This window comes from Calonectris borealis, chromosome 1 (assembly GCF_964195595.1).
Source record: "Calonectris borealis chromosome 1, bCalBor7.hap1.2, whole genome shotgun sequence".
Classification (NCBI taxonomy): Eukaryota; Metazoa; Chordata; class Aves; order Procellariiformes; family Procellariidae; genus Calonectris; species Calonectris borealis.
In genome coordinates this window covers 87,576,300-87,600,848 of record NC_134312.1, presented here as the reverse complement: position 1 = coordinate 87,600,848, position 24,549 = coordinate 87,576,300, and the positions used below count along the sequence as shown (strand labels likewise).

At 45.5% G+C, this 24,549-nt stretch overlaps 2 protein-coding genes across 3 annotated transcripts; one reads left to right on the top strand and one right to left on the bottom strand.

Annotated features, from left to right (window-relative positions):
• The first annotated feature begins 315 nt into the window (after positions 1-315).
• Positions 316-6,663, top strand: LOC142089337 (cystatin-B-like). Its single transcript, XM_075165708.1, has 3 exons — positions 316-433; positions 5,012-5,113; positions 5,849-6,663. The coding sequence occupies exons 1-3, from the start codon at positions 368-370 to the stop codon at positions 5,975-5,977; spliced, it is 297 nt and encodes a 98-aa protein (XP_075021809.1). The 5' UTR covers positions 316-367; the 3' UTR covers positions 5,978-6,663.
• Positions 6,664-9,729: 3,066 nt separating this feature from the next.
• On the bottom strand, positions 9,730-24,412 carry LOC142089315 (cystatin-A-like). 2 transcript variants are annotated; one of them, XM_075165643.1, is made up of 5 exons: positions 22,546-24,412; positions 21,179-21,360; positions 18,483-18,699; positions 12,879-12,980; positions 9,730-9,991 (listed from the first exon to the last, which is right to left on the bottom strand). In XM_075165643.1, exons 3-5 carry the CDS (start codon positions 18,546-18,548, stop codon positions 9,863-9,865), a joined length of 297 nt encoding a protein of 98 aa, XP_075021744.1. In that variant the 5' UTR covers positions 18,549-18,699; positions 21,179-21,360; positions 22,546-24,412; the 3' UTR covers positions 9,730-9,862. The 2 variants fall into 2 exon arrangements, with proteins under 2 accessions (XP_075021744.1, XP_075021752.1); XM_075165651.1 differs by lacking the exon at positions 21,179-21,360 and having other exon boundaries at positions 9,731-9,991.
• Positions 24,413-24,549: the final 137 nt, after the last annotated feature.

The following is a 24,549-nucleotide window of genomic DNA, read 5'->3' as shown; positions in this document are numbered from 1 at the left end:
GCAGACCTTCTGTGGGTCGTTCTGCAGGCAGCTTTTATTGCTTTTCGCTTTTTAATCCGCTAGCAGACTACGGGACGGGAAGCTTTCTGCCAGGCCCGGAGAGAGCTGCTCCCACCCTGCTGTACTAACATTTCCCCGGGCTAGGCGCGTCCCTGGGGCGATGGCTGCCTCCGCGGCGGTGACGGGGCCCGGGCGCTCCCACCCTCGCCTCACGGCTCGGAAGACACAAGCGCAGGTTCGAGTCCCCGCGTTGGGTCCAGGCCCGGGCCCAGCACCGCCCCCGCCCGGCCCCGATCCCCGCCCGGCCTCGGTCCCGCCCCGCCCCGCCTGAGCGGGAGGACCGGACCGGAGCGGCGCGGCAGCCATCATGCTGTGCGGGGGCACCTCGGCGTCCCGGCCCGCCACCGAGGAGACGCAGCAGATCGCGGACGAGGTGAGGAGACGGCGCTGCGCCGGGGCGAGCCCCAGGGGGACCGCCGGGCCCGGGAAGGGCCTGGCGGCGGGCGCCGGCCGCGCCCGGGGCGGCGTGGCGCGGCGGGTCTCCCGGGGCTTCTCCCGCCGGGCCCGTTGGCGGTCTGAGCCTGCCGGCTTGGGCTGGCAGCCGCCGGCTCTCCCTGCGGGCCTGCGGCTGTAGGCGGCAGGGTTGACTGCACGGCTCGGGCCCCGTCCCGGTGCAGGGGGTGGCGGGGCCCAGGTGTTTGGCCGTTGCTCTACACAGCCGAACGCGGAGACGCCATTCCGTCCCCCGCCTTTAAAGACTGACAGGCTGTGGCAGTGCAGTGAGCAGTCGCTGGCTCTCTGGAGCCCTCCCGGTGCCTGCCTGGCCTTCCGTAGTCCTACTGCCTGCAGGCAGAGCAGGTTCAGGATTTTAAGAGGACGTTTTAGAGGGATTTAGGGAGGAACCGTAGACAGCGTTGGCCGCTGAGGGACCGCCACAGCGCTGCCAGCCCCGTTCCTGGCTGTGCAGGGGATGAGCTACCCACCAGCGTCAGCGCCGAGCCACCGGGCAGCCAGGGTACGTCCCCGCTCCGAAAGGTCCGTTTTCTTGAGCTTGAGGAAGGAGCTCGGCAGGTTCTTGCAAAGTCTAAATCTTGTAGCCACTTTTTTTGTTGTTGGAGGAATAAGTAAGAAAACTTCTCTGTTGCTTCTGCTGTTTCCCAAAGCAGAATTCAGCTCTAACCCCTGCCAGCTCCAAATCCTGATACTACTTCCAGTAACTTAAATTGCCACCCATGTTAATGGAGCACATGCTTTTGCTCTAAAAATGCCAATGTACAACTAAGCTCTTCTTTCAAAGCATGCAGTCTTGTTTCAGTCATGGGAACTCAAGTTCCTTCTGCTTTTTGGTTTTATCAGCTAGGGTGTGTCAAGCCAGTGAAGAAAGATGAAGGACAAGCTCCAGCTTCTTATGCTCTTTGTCATTGTCCGGATTTGTTCCCCAGCCTGCAGCAGTTTCTAAACACATACAGAGCACCCAAAGGCACAACAGTCATTGAAATTGAAGTTCAGCTTCTAGAATCTGATGATTTTGCATTTAAAAAAAAAAGAGATGTGCATCTCCTAAGCACTAACCTGAGTTTGCAGTAATGAGTACATTACTGAGAACTGCTGAGAGAGTCACAGTTATTGTTTTGACCTGGAAAGGCCTACGTGTCATGTTAAAGATAATGTGAGTATGCAAATAACGTTGCACAGGGACTGAAAACCAGATTTGTTTAAAATGCTGAATTTCCATTCTGTAGAAGGCTGCAGTGGTTTGGTAGTCCACATATAAGATGATGAGTAAAAACAAAACCCATTTGGATTCAGATGTGAATGGAATTAACCAAAAATCTGGCATTTTCACTTAAATCACCTAAGTATTTCAAAGTTTGTCCAGCTTGTTTTGACTGCCAGTTTAAATTACTTCATTTAATGAAAAACACATGGCAAAACCCAAATTTGCCCATGCAGTCATATCTGTATCTGGATACAGACTGAGAAGGAAACATTAGTTTTCTTAAATCAAGGTAGACTTCTAAAATTACTTTGTTTGCTTAAAATCAAATCTTTGTGGAGATTTGTTAGAGCCTGCCAGTTTGCTTGCCACAAATACATTTCCTGTTCCTGCTTTTCCAGTTCTTGCCTCCATTGTATGGTTTCATAAGAATCGCAGCGATGGCCGAACATCGGTCAGGTTTGTGGCCCTGGCAAGTCCTGCAGCTCGCCCAGAGCAGGTACAGTGTGAGACTGAGCGGGACAGCTTCCCTCCGGCAGTGTCTCTGCCTTAGGAGTCCCATAGGAACTGCCTCTCCACGGCAAGGATTTCCACCCAGGCCTGTTCAGCCCTTGGCTTCTCACTGGCAGCTGTGGCAGAGGTTAGTCAGGGTGATTTTGAGCCATCTGCTTTTTAGTAACTGCTCTGGGAGTAAGCAAACAGGCCATGCAGAACAGCGAAGAGCCTTCAGGGCATGATTGTTTTCAGCCCTGTGATTGAATCGCAGATTGTTTGGGTGGGAGGGGACTGCACCTCCTGCCGAGCACAGGGTCAGCAGCCCCAGGCTGCTCAGGGCTTTGTCCGGTCGGGTCTTGAAAACCTCTGAGGACGGAACCTGCACAACTTCTCTGGGCAGCCTGCTGTACTGCCGGAGTGTCCTCAGGGGAAAAGTTTTTCCTTATATCCAGTCTGAACCTCCAATTTCAATTTATAACCATTGAGTCTCATTCCTGTGCCCCTCAGTGAAGAGCCTGGCTTCTTGTAAGTACTGGAAAGCTTTCCTCAAAGCTTTCTCTTCTCCAGGCTGAGCAAGCTCATTTTCTTCCTCTCCTCACAGCACGAGTGCTCCAGACCTCATGGTGGCCCTCCCCTGAGCTCGCTACAGTTTATTGACATCTTTCTTGTACTGGGGGCACATTCCAAATGTGCTCTAACAAGTGCCAAGTAAAGGGCAGTAATCGCTTGCCTCTCTTCTGACTGGGCTCTTGCTGATGCAGCCCGGTGTGCTGTTACCTTCCTTACCACCAGGCCACCGCGCTGGCTCTTGTTCAGTGCGCCGCCCGCCAGGACCCCCAGACCTAGACCCTGATCGTGAATTAGCGGGGTGGGCCGATACCAGGTCTGTCAGAGAGTATTCCTCTCTGGGCTGTCCCGCTCTGTACTGAATCAGGATGGCCGTTTGTCACATGCCGTGGTGAGTCACTGCCACGATAACATCCTGACAAGCTTGCAGCCGCATGCGACTCTGAGCTGTCTGCAGTCATGGAGCCCAGTGTTCAGTTTTCTGGAAGAAACACAAAATGTGCTGAGCCAGGGCGATTTTGAGACCTAAGAAATCAACTTGGCACAGGTTTGCTAAAGGAGCACGGGACAGGATAGGGTCAGTGGGATACTTATGTCCACCCTCTCCCCCGCTTCTTAAAATTTGTAATGGTAGCTCTAGCGATGGGAACTGAAACCACTTGCTCCATCCTCTGACTCAGGGGAAGGGGAGGAGGGAGGACTGAATCACTGCGCTATCTGGGGCTGTGCCCTTCCTTGCATCCTAGAATGCAAAGTTGTTGGGTGCACTTTGATTTCCTTATGGCAAAAAACATACGCAGAAAAGCATCCAAACATCGTTATCTTACTTTTGACGTACTGTTCATAGCCTGGAAGGAGCGTAGAGGTGTCACCTCTGAGAGAAGATGTGCAGTATGGTCACGGCTCCCAGGGACAGGATGGTCACTGATGAGCTGTCTTGGAAAGGCACCAGAGTTTGGTCCTGCACCTTCTCAGTGCTGGAGAGGTGGGAGAACATACCCTGTTGCAGGAATTGTTTCTGTTCCTACTTCACCTAGAGCACCTGAGCAGTGGCAGACTGGCATCCAAGGAAGCAGGTGGGATTCAGGCAGGAGGGCAAATGTATTTATTCTCCTTGAATTTAGGAAGAAGGGGAAGTACACCACATAGCTGGAAAGAGAAAATCTACTCACTGCTGGTACTGTTGCCGTGGGAGTGGAGGCAAGGCTACATAATGACCTGAGCCGGGGCGATTTTGAGACCTAAGGACCAACCTTACACAGTGCCTAGGATTGCTAAAGGAGCACGGGACAGGATAGGGTAAGGCCTGGGTAGAACTGCGCTTGCAGCAAGAACTCCAAGACTAATTCATATTGCCCTTGTAAACAAAGCCTGAAATCTTCTGCTTTCCTGACCAAGAATTCTACCGTATAGCCATGCTGTTCTAGAGAACCAAGCGTGGGAAAGAAGGGTTGCAACTCCTATGAGTTCATGCCTCCCTCCGGGGTATTGGGCAAGTTATTCTGACTTCTTGAGCACTGGTTTTACGCTCTGGAAACTGGGATGATAACTCAAAAGGCTTTATGGTTCACTTATTTTTTGGAAAATGTTTGCAGTTTGAAAACATTGTAGATTCTAGCAGCCATGCTGGAAGAACTGTCAAATAAGAGTTGTAAAACCTCAGGCTTGGGTAGTTTGCTTTCAAAGCTTGATTTTTGGATGTCTGTTCTGTGATGCTGGGTCTACAATAACTTGTTCTGAATTTGAAAAGGGAGCTAAGGCTGAAGACAGACCTTTTTCTTGTTGTAAGAATGATGTATATTAAAAACTTCTTTTTAAAAAGACCTATAGTCTTGTGCGTGTAGACACTGAACTACTTTACATTTGTTGTTAAGATATATAGGACAGAAAGGGAAGCTGAGACATCAATAGAGGAAATCATTTGTCAAAATAAATCTTCTACAATACCCACACAGTTCTCTGTTGGAGGCTCCAGACTTCGTGTCAGTCTGTGATGACTGAATCACACCACTGTCTTGGCTTTGCTGCCTGTCTAGATTTCTGGTCTTGCTTTAACACAAAACTTAACATTATTCGTTTTAATCTTTGAATAACTTGGAAAAGCAGGAACTCTGTGTCTGGGATTTCAGCAGCGGTGACCTGGAGGGTACTGAGGCACACTGATAGTGTGGGCCTTAAGTCCTAAATACTTGAATCTTGCATCAGTCTTAAATAACCTATTGTTTCCTTAAGGTGAAACCTCAGCTAGAAGAAAAAGAAGGGAAAAAATTTGATGTCTTCACTGCAGTGGAGTTTAAAACTCAGGTGGTTGCTGGAACAAACTACTTCATCAAGGTAGAGGACGCTGGGCAATGGGATTTTTTAAATTTTTTTTTCAAATTAACGTGTATAAGATTTGGAATGGTGTTTTTTTTTTTCTTTACTTACCTACAGAGGGATGCTTATGATTTGGACTTAATAAGAAAAAAATCTGTGCATTAAAAAAAAAATCCACCCCCCCTCCTCCCAGCCCATCTCCCTGCCTGTATTAAATGGAGATAAGAGTACTTCTCTATTTTTGTAACGACTTTTACTTTTCAGTTATTTTGTGAAACTTGGTTTTGGGGATAATTACACTTCTGTGATGTTGAGCACTAACATTGCATTAAGTGAAGTCCGGATGTGTAAAGATACAGTGAAGTATCAAACCTGCTCTGGCTCTGCCTGTAGTGATGCCACGCACAAAACCAAGCAACTGTGATCAAAGCATTGAAGTACTGCTTGGTGCCAGATGAGATTAGAGCATTTTGCCTGTATTTAATGTATTAATCACTTCTGTGCAACTCCGATTCCCTACCTGATACTCCCTATCTCAGGCAGAGGGAGGATTAACAAGCATGGAAGGATTAGGTGGTATTTCCACACCGTCATGACTCCCAGTCTGGTTTAAAACAAGACCACACCTCTGAGGTGATGGTTTTTCTTCCTGCCCCTCTGCTCCGCCATCCTCAAAACACACAAATCTACACCATCCCTCCTGCTGAAGGCTGCTGTTACTCCATGGAACTCACTGGTTTTTATGCTTTGCAGGTCCATGTTGGCAATGATGAGTTCATGCACCTGCGGGTGTTCAGAAGCCTTCCTCACGAGAATAAGCCGCTGAGTCTCCACGGCTACCAGAGCAACAAGACTAAGCATGATGAACTGGCTTTTTTCTAGCAAGCTTATCTTGTGCATTTTCCCAATGGTTTGTTATGTGTATTTTCTATAGGCTGCAAAATGTTGATTCCTGTGCCAACAAAGGAGAAGAGAAAGTGTCTTTTTTTAAACTTAATGCTGGAAAAAATCAATTGCTTTTATGCCATTCCCTTCCTGTGCTATATCTAAATTTTAGAGTCACGTGGCTCTCCTTTCACCTACACTAATGCAAACCCAAGTAGCTGCACTGGCTTCAGTGCAGCGTAACCAGAATACTGTGGCTGAGTCCTCTTTGTGGATTTCCTTGGTCTGGAAATTGAAAGGGGAGTGACAGTCATGTATTTACAGCAAGGAGCAAGAGGAAAACCTGAATCTTTCTGTGCTGTTTTGCAACTATGAATATATCCGTAGATTTAAATTGTACTATGTATTTTACTGGCAAAGACCTGAAGAGCGACCTGAGCTGAAGCGATTTTGAAAGCAGGAGAAAGAGGAGGATTATAGTGTTTTAAAACAAATGTTCCCTTGGTAATCATGTTTATCCTCTTGCAGCAGTGGGATATAATGTCCAGTAGAGGGTGTATGAGCTAAAAAAAAAACCAACTTATTTTCTTAGTCCTAAGGAAAAGTCCAGGAAAGGAACTTAAGCTGGACAAGCATTTCTGCATTAATAACAATAAATATTTCTCTTTAATTGAGATGCCATATTTGACTGGTGTTCCACTGTTCTTTTTACTGGTTTTCAATATTGGTTATGTTGCTCAGAGTTTTTTTCCATGGGTGTTTTTCATATTCCAGATAAACTTATGTTTATTCTATGTTTTAAGTAGAAATATTTTATTTTAATCTGGTGAGGGACAAGAAAGGCAACAAGAAAGGCTTCTGCAGGTATATCAGCAGCAAAAGGAACACTAAGGGAAGTGTGGGCCCTCTGTGCTCAGTAGAGCAGGGGACCTGCTGACGGAGGACACAGAAATAGCTGAGGCACTCACTGCTGCCTTTGGCTCGGCCTTTACTGTTGGGACTTGCCTTTGGGAATTTGAGGTCCCTAAGATGAGTTGGGAAAGTCTGGAGAAAGGAAGACTTCCCTCAGCAGAGCTGGATCAGGTTAGGGGAACACTTAAACAAACTGGACTTAGGCAATGCCATGGCACTTGAGGGGATGCGCTCATGGATGCTTAGGGAGCTGGCCAATGTCACTGCAAGGCCACGCTCAATACCCTTTGAAAGGTCATGGGCATCGGGGGAGGTTCCCAAGGACTTGAAGAAAGAAAATGTCACTCCTGTGTTCAAGAAGGGCAAGAAGGAGATATCTGGAGCACTACAGGCTCATCAGCCTCCCCTCAGTCTCTGGAAAGGTGATGGAGCAAATAATTCTGGAAGCCATTTCCAAACACATTAAGGACAAGAAGGTGAGTGAAAGTAGTCAGCATGGATTTAAAAAGGAGAACTCAGGCTTAATCAATGTGATAGATAGCCTGCTACGGTGAGATAAATATCTTGGCAGAGGAGAGAAGAGCTGGAGATGTTCTTTACCTTGACTTTAGTAAGGCTTTTGATAGTGTCTTCCACACCCTCATAGACAAGCTGATTAAGTGTGTGCTAGGTAAGTGGACTGCAAACCAGCTGAACTGCTGTGCTTAAGAAGTTCAGCAGGACATAGTCCAGCTAGAGGCCAGTCCCTGGCGGTGACCCTGGGGGTCAATACTGGGACCAATCCTGTGTAACATCTTCATTAATGACCTGGATGATGGGACTGAGTGCACCCTCAGCGGGTTTGCAGATGACACAAAACGGAGGAGCAGCTGATACAGCGCGTGGCTGTGCCGCCCTTCAGAGGGATGTCTGGAGAAATGAGCTGACGGGCATCTCGCAATGTCAGCAAAGGGAAGGAAAAACCGGTACAGGCTGGGCCTGCATGGCTGGAAAGCAGCTCTGCAGAAAAGGACCAGGGAGTTGTCCTGTTGGACACCTTGCAGCACAGGTGGCCGGGGATATCCGTGGGGCTGCGTTAGGAAGAGCATTGCCAGCAGATCCAGAGGCCGTTCTTCCCCCCGCCACCTTCAGCACTGATGAGCCCAGCTGGAGTGCTGTCCCCTGTTCTGGGCTCCCCAGTACAAGGCAGACACGGAGGTACCAGAGCGAGTCCCGCACAGGGCCACCGAGACGATTAAGTGATTGGAGCATCTGACTTACAAGGAGAGGCTGAGAGAGCTGGGCTTGGTCAGCCCTGGGAAGAGAAGGTGAAGGGGGAGGCAGTGAAGAGCCAGGCTCCTCTCAGTAGTGCTCAGCGCAGTGAAGGGACAAGAGGCAATAGCCACAAATTGAAATACATGAATTCCATGTAAATACAGGGAAAGAAATCCTTTTTTTCCCTTTAACAATTGCAAGGGTGGCCAAACAGGGGACCAAGTTGCCCAGAGAAGTTGAGGAGGCTCCATCAATGGAGAGCACCAAAATTCTGACTGCACGTGGTCCTTAGCCACCTGTTTTAGTTGACCTTGCTTTGAGCAGAGGGGTTGGACACTGTGATCTCCAGCAGACCCTTCCAACTACAACCAGTCTGATTTTTTTTTTTGTTTGTGTAGGTATTACTAATTATACCTGCTCAGAAAATTTTGTAGCCAAGCTTGGAAATTTTGATGTTTGCCTTGTGTAATTAATCTGGGAGTTGGACAGAGGTTGCTGCACTCTGAACTGAGGGAAACGGCCCACTCCTGGCTGACGCTGCTGCATGTCCTTGGCCACAGACTGAAGAAACAAGAAGCAGCTTTGAGAGGACAGGGCACGGTGAACTTATATGCGTGTTACTGTGCGAGCGTGTGACCAGCATTGCTTAGAAGGAGCATGTTCTGTCTCTTGATTATTGGGGGGGCTTACATGCTTTTACTTGTATCAGCCCAAAGAATCCCCCACCCACATCTCCAACCCCCCCCCCCAAATGGACTAAAGGGAGGGAGTAAGTCTGGCTTATTATGGCACTTGTTTGGCTAAAATATAGTGGTTTTGGAGCCACAGGGTCTTTTTTTGTGCTGGTAACTCCCCACTCTGAAGTGTTTCCATGGTTCAAAAAGTTGAGCATTTTTCTTCAAACGCTACCCTGTGAGAGGATGTTAGTGGTGATAATGCCAGACTTGCTGCATCTTAAAGATTTGTAACATGAGACTGCAGGCTTGAGCTCCTGTGGAATCTTATTAGATGCACAAGGAAAGGACTACTCCCAAAGTCACAGGAGGCCACAGGCTGTCTTCACACTTCGAGGAATTAAAGCATCTGATCAGGATACTGGCATGCAGAGAAACAGGCAGCTGCCACATTCTTCTAGGTGCTATACGCCTGTGACAATTACATATCCGTCCTTCACTACAGCACCAAAAAACATCCTCCCGCTCCTCCAAGGGGCTCATTCCTGCCCCCCACTCTCTCGCATACAGTGAAGATGCACTTAGAAGGGGATGCAGTTTGGCTTCTCAGTTCCCCCATGCCAGAAATTATCTCTCTATCCATCTATCTCACAGACTTTCTGAGGAACAGCCAATAGCTTGTACTTAATGCACTTAAAGCAAACCCAAGAAGCCACATGCTGAAGTACGCAGCCTGTTATGCCTGACGTATACTCAGGAGGCCCAGGTTTTGTCTTCAGGGGATGCCTGACAGTGTTTCGGAAAGAGGAGCTGAAATGGGTTGGTCTGTCTTTCTTACAGCTATAGTACCTCAGGTGGTAGAAACAGCCTTGAATACTATTTCAGAGCCTACTCAAGCTTTAGCCAGGCAGCAGACCTAGACATGACATGCAGTAGATATTGACAAATAGCTTTCAAAACTTATTTTCTTTTCATGCATTTACTGACACAGGCAGAATCCACATGTGACTTGCAGAAGTGAGGCACCACTCCTCATCGTCTCTCAGAAGTAGGTCAGAGGATCATCTCTGGTTTTGCCAGTCTGAAAACTGACAAGGCTGGGACCTTGGTTCTCACAAGGAAGGCTCTGAAACACCCTTAAGTGGACATAGTCTGCATCGGAAACTTGGACCTAGAAACCAAAACAGCAGGAAAGTGAGGATCATGGGTTCAAAGCAGGTTCAAACAAAAGGATGCTCTTTACGTACTTAGAAGAGTATATTGGCTCAGGAGCTTAATTTTAGGTGTATCTCCATTTTTACTTCAACAGCTCTTAACCCAAGTCGGGATAGTAACTGGTGGCAGCAACTGTTTACACCTGAAGGGAACTGTAATATAAACGTGCTTGGGTGTGGAAGCACCAGAAGGCACAACAGGAGAAAGGTTTTGATGTAGGTCATCAAGATCCCAGCACATCAGCCTACAGCTTCTTGGGACACTCAAGAGTAGGAGATAACAGACAATGAGTAAATCTTAATGACTCAGGGGTGGGGCAAGATGCAGAGACAGAGTCAGCTCCAAAACCAGCACATGGTCGTAAGAAGCAATGACAACCTGGAAGCCAGGATCCCTTGTCTTCCGACTTACTGCACACACATCAGCGCCTGAACAGACAACTTGACATGTCTTGGTGCTTGTGGGAGTGAGTGTGAGTGGCTCAAATAATTTTTAAAATAAACTCACCTTCCCCTCCAGAAAGTCCTCACACAAACACTTGCTACGAAGTTGTGCTTAATTTCGTACATACAGAGCCAAGCACAACAGGTGCTACATTCTCACTGTGTAACACAGTATTAAGGGAAAGTTTAATGCCTTAGGCTCTTAAGAGGTTTCTACATGCTTTCCGGTGGCTGCAACGTGGCACTATGTTTGTCCTGGTCTGGATTACATCTCAGCTGTAAGTCTGTTGGTAAAATATTAGTGATGTGGAAAATTCAGAAGTATAAAAGAATGAATCTTGTGACAGAGCTCATTCCAGTTAATGCTAAAATGAATAACTGTTTCCTATCACTTGCAAGATTGGGAAAGAGACAAATCATCCATTTTCAGTGTTATAAATGTATTTCTTCCAAGTTCAGTAACATGTCAAGCTTCATTTCTGAGTAGTTTGGTCATGAGGCTTAGCATGGACAGCAGAGAAGTATTTCACATTGCCTAGGTCAGCAATAAGATGGCACTAAGGGAAGAAATGCAACTGGGCATGGATTCTGGTTTTACTGCAGCCTTCCTGTAACTTGTTACTCTTCATTACTCGGTATCTTCTTGTGCTGGTTTTGACTGGGGTAGAGATAATTTTCTTCATAGTAGCTAGTATGGGGCTATGTTTTGGATTTGTGCTGGAAACAGTGTAGATAACACAGGGATGTTTCCTTACTGCCAAGCAGTGCTGACACAGAGTCAAGGCCTTGTCTGCCTCTCACCCCACCCCACCAGTGAGGAGGCTGGGGGGGCACAAGAAGTTGGGAGGTGACACAGCCGGGACAGCTGAGCCCAGCTGACCAAAGGGATATTCCATACCATATGACGTCATGCTCAGCATGTAAAGCTGGGGGAAGAGAAAGAAAGGGGGGGGGGACGTTCAGAGTGATGGCGTTTGTCTTCCCAAGTAACCGTTACGCGTGGTGGAGCCCTGCTTTCCTGGAGGAAAGGCTGAACACCTGCCTGCCGATGGGAAGCAGTGAATGAACTCCTTGTTTTGCTTTGCTTGCGTGCGCAGCTTTTGCTTTGCCTATTAAACTGTCTTTATCTCCACTCACGAGTTTTCTCACTTTTACTCTTCCGATTCTCTCTCCCATCCCACCGGAGGGGAGTGAGCGAGCGGCTGGGTGGTGTGTAGCTGCCAGCTGGGGTTAAACCACAACGCTCGTCCACAAAGTGAAAGCACATCTCATAGCAGCAAGGGGAGGATAAACATCATTCATGTAAGTAAGACTCAGATTAGCCATGTAACAGGTAGTCTGTCAGTACAATCCCCTGGCGCCCACAGAACAGAAATAACTGTTAAGAGTTATTTTAACGAAAGACCTGGGAAAGAACGTTTGGCAGTGTCTGGACTTCCTGGGATAAGGAACTAAATATAAGCAGCATGGAGCAAATGCTTATAATGTCTCTCTGCAGAATTACTATTCCCCAAACCCTACCTGCCAATTTCTTTAATAAAAAGATTCTGACCCTTGTCAAGGGAGCACATCCTACCAGGCATATGTCTGCACACATACGGGGTTAAGATACACCAGTCACATGCAATGTTTGCTCTACTTCCAGAAAGCCAGCCTGCCACTAAGCAATGCTTTCTGGCCTTCACTGGCAAAATATGCTCAGCAATTTCTTATGTGTTACTTCACAGAAAGCTGCTCAAATCCATGGGTTAGGTTTTCTAGTAGAGGATGAACGGTACTATCAGAGGGCTCCAAATTAAGCATTACCCGTTTTTTCTCCGCAACAGAAAGGGGGTTTTGAAAATATAGAAAGAACTAGCAGGCAGGCTGTACCTCTGCAGCACATGACACAGAACCAAAACATCAACACACATGCTTGCATGCAAAACTAGTCAGCAGAGTATGAGATGCTTGCATTAAATTCTTTTAGAATTAAATTAAATTCACTCTAACTCTCCATCAGATCCTCAGGCTGACTTCAAATTCATCATAATAAATACAATTGGAGGACACAGAGGCAATAGGAAACCTACTTTGCCTTGAAAGGAAACAGGAGAGCAGAGTTATGACTAGTTTAAATAATTTGAGCTGATAAGGCAATCTATAGTCTTTGAGTGAGATGATCCTAACAACGTTATCATTCACATCTGAAGAAGCACAGTGCATGTTTTATAAGTTTTTATATTCCTGTTCTAGAGTAGTGCCAAACAGAGGAATTTTATAAGGATCTGGAGATAGTCCTAACTCTAGTAGTCACATCAGATGTTTCTACTACATTTGCTTCTTTCTTGCTATAAGCCACTATGCAAGTCACCTATATTGCTTAACTATAAAGTACTCCCTCCTATAATATATACAAACCTTAATAAAGTAGTTTATCCCAGCAACCACCTGAGTCTTATATACTATGGCTTCAAAGATGCCGTATGTCCTGTTCACCCTGCTTTCAAATTGTTGCTTTACCTGTAAAAAAGAAAGGGAAAAATGGTTGGCAGGTTCATATTCAGGCTTTTCTTTCACATCTACCACTCCAATTTTTATCCTTCCAAACACATACCCTTAATGAAATAAACCCAGAACCCCCAAAACAATTCAATTTACATCAAGACCTCCAGCCCTCTTTCCTAGCATTGCCTCCAGCATTCTTTAAAATCCTTTTAGAATTAGACTTCCTAGTTGATTTCCCCCCGCTCCAAAAGCTGTCCAGCGAAACTGTCTCCCGTTCAGTATAGGGAAACTGCTACCTGCTGCCCTTTTAATTCTTTGTCAAAGTAGCTAGGTACCAAGCCACGCTCCCTAGCAGGGTACACCCCATGTCAACCACACTGTTACAGAGCGGTGCAAGCCAGCCCCCCTCGCCTGGAACACCTGTGCCCATGCCAGTCAGCCTGGGAGGCTGCGGACCCCTTTTGTGTTTCACAGCCTCAGAGCTGCACTCGATCTGTTTCATGTTTTCCTTTAAGGACTTGCAATAAACAGGGTTATCTCAGAGTATCGGGACAACCACCTGATCAAGTAGTTCCTGAACGTTATTCTAGTGCTGGTGGAAGCCCTGCAGCTAAAGCTGTAATTTAAACTAAATACACCCTTCAACATCTAGAACCATGTAACATACAAACAACTGTGATAGTTAAAATGGTCCAGGACTAAACTATGCACTTCCATCTCCAAAACTGGAAGTATGACCTTTAAATTGTGAGTCAGAAATCAACCCCAGACCTGCACAAACATTATCAGTCCTTTACTATGTAGTAGCTGCAGGTAATGTAGTTCCAGGAGAAACAACGCTCTGTGCCGACAGCATTCACACTCACAGCTCAGGCAGATGTGTTTATGCGCAGTATCCAGTTTAAGCCTTGAGGGTCTTAAAATACGCACAGTTCAGATATCTACAGACTTTTCACATACATAGTTAAAATAAAAAAATAATAAAAAAGGTGTAACAGTTTTTCCTGAAACACACAAAGTGTGCAGGGCAAGTTTTAAAGTTCAGCAGCAATTACAGTAGTACTGTCCTCTCGGAGATGAAATATTTGTATCATTGCTGAAAGGGCAGGGGAGTAGCCGGGGAGACAGCTGTGAGCAACAGTGGAAGTCTGGCCAGGTGGCAGAGGCATCATGATGTACATACCCGTGTAACAGTGTTTTACTATAGTCATTTGCACCTGATGACACAAATTCCCTACAGAATGGCAACTGCAGCGGATGTAACCTGAAAATTATTTCTGTCATCTGGAAAGCATAAATGATCTTTTGTAGGCTGGGTAACAGCCTCTCCTCTGCACAGGACACCCATGCCGATGGCCCAACGCAGGGCAGAGGCATTCCAGAAGCTGGGCAGAGGAGCGCAGCGTCACTCGGCAGCGTGCTCAGGCAGGGGAGGGTCTGGCAGCATGTCAGTGCTTCTCACCACCCACCTGTTTTTGCAGAAATGCGCAGAATTAATTGGCTTTCTCAACACATCCACCTACAGCCAGCTACCACTCCCATGGCATTCCCTCCCAGCAGGCAGGTCCCGGAAAGCACCGTTTCCAGAAGACAGCCAGAAATTATCCAATGCCTTCAATTCGTCATATTCAGGCTCCTCATAATCCCTTACTCTGCTTTTCTGAGCAGCTTCCACAAGGCTTCTATCCCCGGGAACCGACAGCTATACTTTCAACTTGGGCGCTGCTAACTCTAGTAAACCAGGGAAACTCCAATTTCCAACCCTCTTCCAGTTGGATGGGTTTGAGGGCTCCTAGGATGCTCCTAAGTGGCAACTTTTGGTACATATTATTCCTCTCTCAGAAAAACTAAACAAAGCCAGTTCTCTCCAACCTCTGACCACTACGTCCCCCATTTGTTATTTATGGACAGAGCCTTCAGTAAAATCAGGCAGGCAGACAGCTCCTTAATCCTCAGATGGAAAAGTATAACATTCCTAAGCTCTTATCTAATAGTTCCTTAAACCCAAAACATTCCTTAGCTTTAGGCAACAGCTGTAAAACAAGGAGACTGAATAAATAACATTCCCCAGCTCACTAAGGATGACTACAGACAAGGCACAGGTGTAAGTAAATAACTATGTAATCCCAAGAGCAGACAGACTTTGGCCATCCCAACAAGGTCTGCAAGATGCTCTTTACAGCTTCGCTCAAATTATACGATTATTATAATTATAAGATCCCACACAATTGCATCATGAAAGGCCACTGTTATGTGGCTGGAAGCAGAGCAGGATTGTCCCAACATAAGATTTGTCTCCACAAGAATATTATCCTTAGAGGACTATACCAAAGCCTCTGCAGTGGAGCGTGAGCTTTTTCAAAGGAAAAGAACCAGGGAGCGCTCTCTCTCCTGCACTCAGCACAGGGCAAAAACTTCACCTTGCAGAAAATAAAGAGCAAAAATTTCTTTTCATTTTCCTGAAGTTACCAAAATTAAGCTCAGTCCTCTTCAGGAATCAAACAGAAAATCTGTACATCCACATTTCAGATTCCATATTTGCCCGTACTTTGCGAGCATTAGCACAGCCTGAAACCAGCGTTCACATTTTTAAGTGCATGTTTGCTCGCTGACAGTTAAGCACCATGGTTTCATCTCTGATACACATTGCAATAGGGCAGGATCTTTTGATCACCCATAACACAGCCCAGCATTAAAAACACAGCTTGGTATCTGGCATGCTACACTGGCCTAGCCGTGTTCAAAGGAGGCCCTTAAGGTATTTTGCAGACTCATTAGTCAAATTTCACAGCCCCCAGCTGGCAGGAGACATTGCCCTCCCTGTCTTACACATGAGGAAACAAGCATTGCAAATACATAAAGGTGCCACAAGTCCTTGCCTAGGGTCTCTCCTCCGTAGGTAAAAGGGAATTTCTGATCTCTGCAAGTGCTGCTCCTTCAACCCCTTGTGCCAGCATAGGAGGAACAGTGATACTGCTCCCGAGTAATTCAATCAGTGTTCCCCAAACAGTTTTAGATAATCGTTTTCCCTTTCTGTTCTGCAGTAAATTATTCCCTTTTTGTTCTGCAGTAAATTATCTCTCCTCTGACTATCAATCATAGAATCATAGAATCATTAAGGTTGGAAAAGACCTCTAAGATCAGCGAGTCCAACCATCAACTCAAGACCACCATGCCCACTAAACCATGTCCCTAAGCGCCTCATCTACACGTCTTTTAGATACTTCCAGGGATGGTGACTCAACCACTTCCCTGGGCAGCCTGTTCCAAGGCCTGACCATTCTTCCAGTAAAGAAATTTTTCCTACTGTCCAATCTAAACCTCTCCTGGAGCAACTTGAGGCCATTTCCTCTCGTCCTATCGCTGGTTACTTGGGAGAAGAGACCAACACCCACCTCGCTACAACCTCCTTTCAGGTAGTTGTAGAGCACAATGAGGTCTCCCCTCAGCCTCCTCTTCTCCAGACTAAACAACCCCAGTTCCCTCAGCCGCTCCTCATAAGACTTGTGCTCCAGGCCCTTCACCAGCTTCGTTGCCCTTCTCTGGACATGCTCCAGCACCTCCATGTCCTTCTTGTAGTGAGGGGCCCAAAACTGAACACAGTATTTGAGATGCGGCCTCACCAGTGCTGAGTACAGGGGCACGATCACCTCCCTACTCCTGCTGGCCACACTATTTCTGATACAGGCTAGGAGTAACCTGTTATCACATACTCCCGACCTCCCTCACGTACGCATGTCCAACTCTGGCAACGCCAGCTGTGACTGACCAGTAAAGCCCTACAATGGAAGAAGGCTCAGAGGAACTGGGCAAGGGCGATGCGCCTACGAAACTCGGAAAATAATGCAGGGTATGACTAACCACAAAGCTTTTGCAAAGAAGCTGATTTTATCTCAACAAAGGGGACCAGAGAGTATTTGTTTTAGATAAACAGCTACGTCAGTTGAGTGGATCAACTGGTGGTGTAACTCCCTGAGTTCATTAAAAGAATGTGAACGCCTCCCTGGGTTAGCCAGACCAGCATGGGGGAAGTGAATACGCAGCTCTGCCCAACAGAGAGTATAAAAACTAAACGAACAAAAGAATTTCAAAAAGAACAGCGGGCTTGAGCTGGCTTCAACCCATGTACTCCCTCCTGGCACGTGAGGACGCCCAGCGTCGTGACAGTGAGCATATTTCAGAGACCAATAATGGAGATCACATTGGTATTGTGAATGAACTACGTATTGCAATTGCTGTATGTTGCGAAGAGTAACTTACATCTGCATTGTGTTACCAGTATATTTGTATCACTCTGCTAAATCAGAAACCTCACGTAACATCAAATATCTTCAAATAAGTACATTTGATATTAAACATTATACCCTCCACGTGTGGAATATCTAAAAGAACCTGGTCAGAGTACTGGATCCTGACACCAGCCTACACAGCCTATTTACAGATCTCCTGGTGGCTCGGCCCCTGCGCACGCACAGCCCAGCTCGCCTTAGTCTGATTTCATCATTAGCCTGCAAGCCCGCAGGAGATGTGGAATGGTACCGGTGCAAACTGTCCTCTGTGGCACAGCAAAGGAGGGAGCTGGGAGCCCTGCACGGACAGGAGCGTGCAGCAGTATTGGCCAACATGTTCAGCCCCACTACTTCCTATTTTTGTTTCCTCAAGGAGGACATAAGTTACGCTTTGTGCCGTTGTCAAAGGGGGAAGAGCTCATCTTTCAGAGCTGGGCTGGTGAAGGGGATTGGGTGGGTGGGTGGGAACACGTGGGAGACACAAAAGGAACTTCCCCATGTGATGTTGTTCCCCTCCCGCTCCTCAGGATGCACTTTATACTCTTTTAAGAGTTGCTGCACTGCACGGCATTAGAGGATCTGCAGACATGTTGTTCACACAGCTGTTTCCAGGGCAGGACCACTGCCTGTAACCAACCACCACAGCAACCACCATGGGCTCACCCTGCCTGCCTTGTGCCAAGCTCACCTTGCCCCACTGGCTCACCAGCAGCCCCTGCATCACAGCTGTGACGCTAGAAAACACTAGATGCGAGCAGAGAACATGCCGTTTATACATAGCCTTTACCTATATATATCTTTTCTTAGTGCATACTACCACATGGTTTGTCCTATCCATGTCCTTCAGTGAGGAATTAATTCCACCAGGTACAATCTTCTCCCTTCAAATACGCCACCTTTAATTTCTCACAAGCAACCTCAGTGATTGCACAGTAGAGCTGGTCTTTGAACTACACGCAAACTTTAACTGAAGGTAGCCAGTACTATGCCTGGCTATGGACAAGGATGAGACAGAGAAGTGGTTTGTCTCGGTCTTACCGGTACACTGCCTACGCAGAATGCTGAGAAAATACTAACTGGCAATCAAGGGGATTCCCATTTTCAGCACTAGCTTCTTCGGTTCAAGCACTGGTTCAGTATCACCACCTGGTCTCCCAGCCTTTGCACAAGCTTCAAGACTCAGCCCTTTGCAGACAGAGTCTTCGTCTTTAGATAGGTTGCAACTCACCTCGTTAACAATATGTTGGACTTCTGGAGTAGCAGGCTTGGTCTCGGATAAGCCCCCAGCCATCATAGTGGCAGGTAACTTCTCTGAAATGATGAGTGGTTCTGAAGAGGGAAGTTCAGTGCAGTCTGAGCAGAGTCACCAGGCATCTCATATATATACATATGCATGTGTCATGGAATCATATGACTTGTAACATATGGAGCCTACCATTACGGAACTGGAGAAGGAAAGAAATGGGGAAAACAGGGGAAAAAGCAATGTAAAGCACTGATAATATTAACAGTAAATGTAGAAAGCACTTTAAAATCTTAAGTGTATATAGTCTCCACGTCAATAAGAAAAGCAAACAGCCTCCAGCCACCCACATTTTAAGATAGTTGGTTTGTGCTGAAACTAGAACCTCTTGCCTCTCCACCCATGTGCAGATGACTAGTCTGTGCACTTAGGAAATGGATCAAAGTCACACCCAGTATTTCCCAACATCGTTCAAGATCAGAAAAAAGCATGCAGAATTTCCTTGGTGCAGGTCCCATTCAACTTGAAATTGTATTGTCTCAATATCCTTCCAAGTGGGAAACAGAAGCAGACTGCATTTGACTTTCAGTGACTTTACTTCCCTCTGCCTGACCAGAAAGGTGCCAAGGGAAACACCAGAACCAGAACGGGAAAAAATTAAATCTTAGGTTCAGGTAAGTACTGCAAATAAGTTATTTCTGCTTCTTTCCTATGAAACCTATAGTTGCGTTCAGGCAATCATAACAACAACTGCATGCAGTACCATTTACATTTTTATTGAAACTCTAGTGACAATTTCCTGGAAGATAAAGTACGATCCCTCTCACTACAGTAGTTGTGTGTGCACAATAGCTGTTCTAATTTCAAGATACGTATCTTTCACACACTGCTGATGCATGCAACATGCAGAATATATAGTCAGAAGTATTCATTCTGCAGTTACAGTCACAGACACATGACATAGTCATATTCATTACTATATATGAATGTACAAAGCTCAAAACGTGCAACCTACTGAGGAAAGGCTAGTCAGCAGCCCTACCTGCTAAGGGAGACCTAACGCTTCAAGATCACTGATAAAATACTTCCCTTCGGTATTCCTGCCATCCCCTTCTCCAGCAAACGGGAAGAATGTTGTTCCAGAGCTAGGACCAGAGAAGTAGCAACAGACCAGACAATTTTTATTCCCTAGGGGTGGGTACATGGGAAGGGGTGAAATGAGAGTATGTGCTGCAGGCAATGGACATTTCTGCTGGAATCAGCGTTAAGGAATATGCTAGAAACAAGTCTGTTCATGGCGACAGCAATGGTGACTACGTAGCATAGACTCATCGGTATCCTAACCAGCCTGTTGACCCTCCTCACCGACGATAAGTGATGCAACAGACTGAAAACAAGTACTTTGTATCTAACTTCAAAGCCTGTTCCTGGGGCGAAGGACCCGAGAATGAGAAATTGGGGCTGTAAGGGCCCTAAACTCAACAGTATATAGATCAAGGTAAGAGCATATTACCAATAAGGATGTTGCAGAATTTCCCAAACTTGAGCAGCAGTGTTATGGGAGTGGATGAAAGGCATTTAAGAAAAAACAGTTGTCCTGAGACAACATCTTTCTGAACAAAGAGAAAAATGTTCCCAGTTCTTGGGAATAAAGGGAATGGGAGGGGTTAAAGCTGGAAGTCTCCATTTTCTCCAAATTCACCACTCCAGATGAGGAGTTCCTCACAGCCCAATTCGTGGAGTTAATGACAATTCAAGCTGATGAGCTCAAACCCTTTTTTTGGGCAAGACCTTGCTGATTCACTCAAATGCTGATCATCTTTCACCATGTTGCTACCATGCATCTTATTCACACAGCAGGACAGACGAGCTAACTAACTGGAAGAGCCAGCTCACCTTACTGAGGCCAGAAGCCACAGAATGCGTTCAGCAACCATGCAGTACCAGTGCTAAACCAGGACATTTTATAAACTTCTCCACGCACCAGGATATTGATCTCACTAACTCCCTTGGGAAGGGATGTTGATAAGATCCCCAAGGCAGCACTGCCCCTCTGGAGAACCCTTGATTCTGATTAGTAAGAAATACACTGAGCACAAAGACTAGGAGGGTTAATTTATAATCTTGGGAAAACTCTACGTGTGAAACTAAAGACATTAATGTTGTGTGGAAATCATTCATTGGACTCCATATTACTGGGTTTGCTGGTTTTTGACTTCAATGCATAAGAACTTTTTTTTTCTCCCAGAATGCAGAAAGTTGTGCAGAAGGGAAAGGAAATCAACACTAATTGTCAGGGAGCTGATGCTAAAGTTTACACAGGCAAATCAGTCTGTTTTCTTTCCCTGCAAATGCTAATGGCTATCCCAAAATCCAGTGATACTTCTAAGGTTGGGATGCAGTACTCATCCTGCATACATCGTTCATGAAGTCACTTTAAAATGCTGACGTTTCACAGACCTGCTATCAAAGATGATCAGTGGCAACGGACTATCCCACGCAAATCTCATCTATACCTCTCTCTATTAAGCTTTGGATGTAATGAAACAGCATTTGGAACATTGCCTTGAAAAGAACAGCCGTCCCCATTGCATCTCTTGCACAACATCAAGCTAGTGAGCGTCTCCACTTTAGTACTGGAGACGTGTTTGATACTACATCCCATTCCAGCCTACGCTCACCATTTGCACAGATGGCAGTTTCTCTTCACATAACTGTACTGCTGTTATCTTGGAGAATCTGTGCTGGGAGAACAGCACTAGTATTCTTTATAGTTTTAAAGCTGAGTAACATCTTGCACTGTGTACTATTCCAATAAGGAAGAAACAAATCTTTACAGCTTGCAGGCCACTACTCTCTGGTTCTCTAGAAGCAATTTTAAGAAGTAGAAGCTATAGTCAATAAAAACACTAGTACAGTAACAAAAAAACTCAATCAAACAAAAAAAAACCACACCAAACCCCAGGGTTATGTGTTTATGAGTTATTTTTAAACCAGAAATTAAGATACCTCTGTAGAAATGATTGTGCAAGCTAAGTCAGTAGATCAGTCTTCTGGTTTCACAGTGACGTAATTGTGACACGTAATTGTGACTGGATGAAATGACACATGGTCTGCACCAAATTTTAAGAGCTGCCAAAGGAAAGCAGCCCTCCATCTACCAATTGAGGATCTACTTGTCATCGTCACAGTAACAACAGCCTTGACTTTCAACGTGCTGGTCTGCAAAGAAGGTTTCCCCTCCTGCTACCCACCCTGATTTCAAAAGATTTCTGACATTGTACATCAACTAGGATTAATAGAAACCTGAACTTCAGCAGCACAAAGTTATCATATCCTTGCCTATGCTGAGCCTATGGTACCAGGAAAGAGCCTCTTCCCCTCAGTCTGCTTCAAGACAACCAAATTCTGTCCTTAAAAAATTTCTTTAAAGAGATTACCTATTTCATCAGTCTTGAGTGCCTACAAGATGCAGAAAACAACAGCAATGAGTGTCAGAAAAAAACACCTCTTTATTTCACAGGAGGAAATAAGAAGCACATGCTTGAGAGGGCTTCCCAAGGAACCAGGATCTGCCCACCTATATTCACCATTTCCAAGCAATAGGAAAGCCCCAGTAGAGGCGGAAGCCACCCACAGGAGATCTAGACTCTGGGCAGGAGCATCAGTTGTGCTTTTTGTTCAAGTGCCCTTACTTGCAGAAATAAAGTTAGAACCAGGAAAAGGATGAAATCCTGGTATTTGTGGGGTCCATTATTTGATTCACATATGACATCAAGCAGCCCAGTAATTTTGTGACTACCTTCATGGTAAAGTTGAAGCAGGATTCAACTGCAGACTAGGTATGATCCTAGAATGGACAGGGGTGACTAGACACAGAGATTTTACCTGCCTTTGTTTAGTATGGTCCACAGCTCATACTAATACGATTTACATACCATCACAAAACATCCCACTTCACAGGCAGATCTTAAGTACTCAAAAAATAGCAAAGCCTTTTTCTCCCTCCCCGTGCCCCAAAACATGGCATGCAATTCCAGTTACTTACCTTAATGTTCCACTAAGTTCAACAGCAAGATTCAAACAGCGTCTGATCCATGTGATTTGCCATGTACTGTAAGAGATATCCCTCTGTGCTCAGAGCAAACTAAGTAGAGTAATTCAACTTCTTAGTGCAACCCTCTGTATACAAGCTGCAAACACCTAAAGAAGGGATGTTTGGGACTTAGAAGTCTTCTTATGGCGTCAGAAGTTTTTCATATACAGGTTTGTATAGATCTACTTGTTTGGCCTTACATTCAAATGAAAAATAGTGCTATGTTGGGGTTGGAGGTTTTTTTACGTAGTTTTCTCATAACAAATGCTAAGCTGGGCTACTGCAAAAAAAAAATCTGCATACGTATCACATCCATTTCACAGGTCATTTTTCACAGCATCTGCTTAAGTGAAGAAGTTTTCCCACAACAGCTGAGCAAACATCTGGATGGATAGAGGAGGACAGTGATTAATTCTCATTACCACCTCTAGTTTCTACAGAAATACAAGCTTAAATTTCAACTCTATATACGCCGGCAGAAGTTTCTATCATACAACTGGCTTAAAAGGAGCATTTGTCCCCGCAGTTGTAGATCCAAGCCCTGGAGAGAACAAGTATTTTGGACACCTGTATTAGAGGTCAGTATTAGAGTACCAACTTTGAAATAAAAACTAACTGTTCTCAACATCTCATTAGTGGACAATCTCCTGTGGAAATCAGGTTATGGGCAATTCAGCCCACAGTTCTGAGCAGTATTTGATTTCCACTTTGAGGATAAACAATTATAAGAATTTAACAGTTGAAGAACAAACATGTTTTCTGCCTTCAGAGTTGCAGAAAAACAATGAGAATATTTCAAGAGTGAGACGAGCGCTCCAACTGGAGTAAAGTTCTGCTTAGAGCAGTTGCAGTACCTTGGGAAAAAAGGAAAAAAAATGAAGTTTGAACATTAGGATTTACATCCTCAAAGACTTGAAATATATTTCTGCCTCATTCTCAAAAAAAAGTGAGACTAGATGACTCTGCTGCTTAAAAATAAAGGCCACCAAGTAGTTCGAGACTCTACTGAACAAACAACTATAAAACAGATGATGCTGCATAGATATTTGCCAGCTTGCAGCAACACAGGTACATTCCTCCATTTACTTCCCACCCCCCATATATGCACAGCTTTTAAGGACATGAGAGTATATAGTCATTTCAGCACTGTAACTGAAAGTGTTTGCAAGATGGGGTCTGTATTTTTAAGGCTTTATTCAAGTTCAATGGTTCTTAAAGACTTATCACTAAGTAATAAAAACAGCTGGCAACCAAGTAGACCCTGTCATTTGATTGTCAGCCAATTAGAGTTAGTAAAAAATAAAGGTATAATTACAGCAATTCTGCTTTCCTCACATTTATCTGCTTTTAAATGCTGTGTTACTGCAGGGGTGTGGCATTTAAAGCTTTCTAAATACAACACTATGGCCAGAATCAACAGGATCAGGTATGCACAGCTATTTTCTCAGTTCAAATGCAATTCACCTATAGAATTAATTTTACAGGTTCAGAAGGAGGGACAAAATAGGGTCACTGTATAGTTAAATGTCTCATTCCTGAATGAGATATATCTCCATCTCCAACCCAAAGTGGTTTTAATCGACACCACGTTCCCTATTTGAAGAAAAAAATCCCAAACTTGGTAACACAGACCAAAGGACAGTATGCAACAGATGCTGCCTGTCAGCATTGTGGGAACAATGGCAAACCTGTATCCACATGCAACTCTGAACCAATGCTGCTGTTGAGTAGTTCAGAACAATGCTGGTAGCTTCTTACCTAACCTACGCTTGCTGATCATTCTGCAATTTTTATTTCCTTTCAGATTTTAGTAGATTATTCACACAAACACACCATGTTCCCTGATAGTTTGGCAAGCATCAGTTCAGGGGGAGCCCTGTCCTCCCTGCTCAGAGCTGGTTTTTACTGTTTCTTCCCCTCTAGGACTGCTGAAGCTGTAGAAGTTCAAGAAAGATG

Excerpts from the sequence above, each read along its gene's own strand:
- LOC142089337 (XM_075165708.1), top strand. The coding sequence starts at position 368 with ATGCTGTGCGGGGGCACCTCGGCGTCCCGGCCCGCCACCGAGGAGACG. Across the intron at positions 434-5,011 it reads CGCAGCAGATCGCGGACGAG|GTGAAACCTCAGCTAGAAGA; the intron begins GTGAGGAGACGG and ends TGTTTCCTTAAG. Across the intron at positions 5,114-5,848 it reads GAACAAACTACTTCATCAAG|GTCCATGTTGGCAATGATGA; the intron begins GTAGAGGACGCT and ends TATGCTTTGCAG.
- LOC142089315 (XM_075165643.1), bottom strand. The coding sequence starts at position 18,548 with ATGATGGCTGGGGGCTTATCCGAGACCAAGCCTGCTACTCCAGAAGTC. Across the intron at positions 12,981-18,482 it reads TCCAACATATTGTTAACGAG|GTAAAGCAACAATTTGAAAG; the intron begins GTGAGTTGCAAC and ends TCTTTTTTACAG. Across the intron at positions 9,992-12,878 it reads GGATAAACTACTTTATTAAG|GTCCAAGTTTCCGATGCAGA; the intron begins GTTTGTATATAT and ends TTTGGTTTCTAG.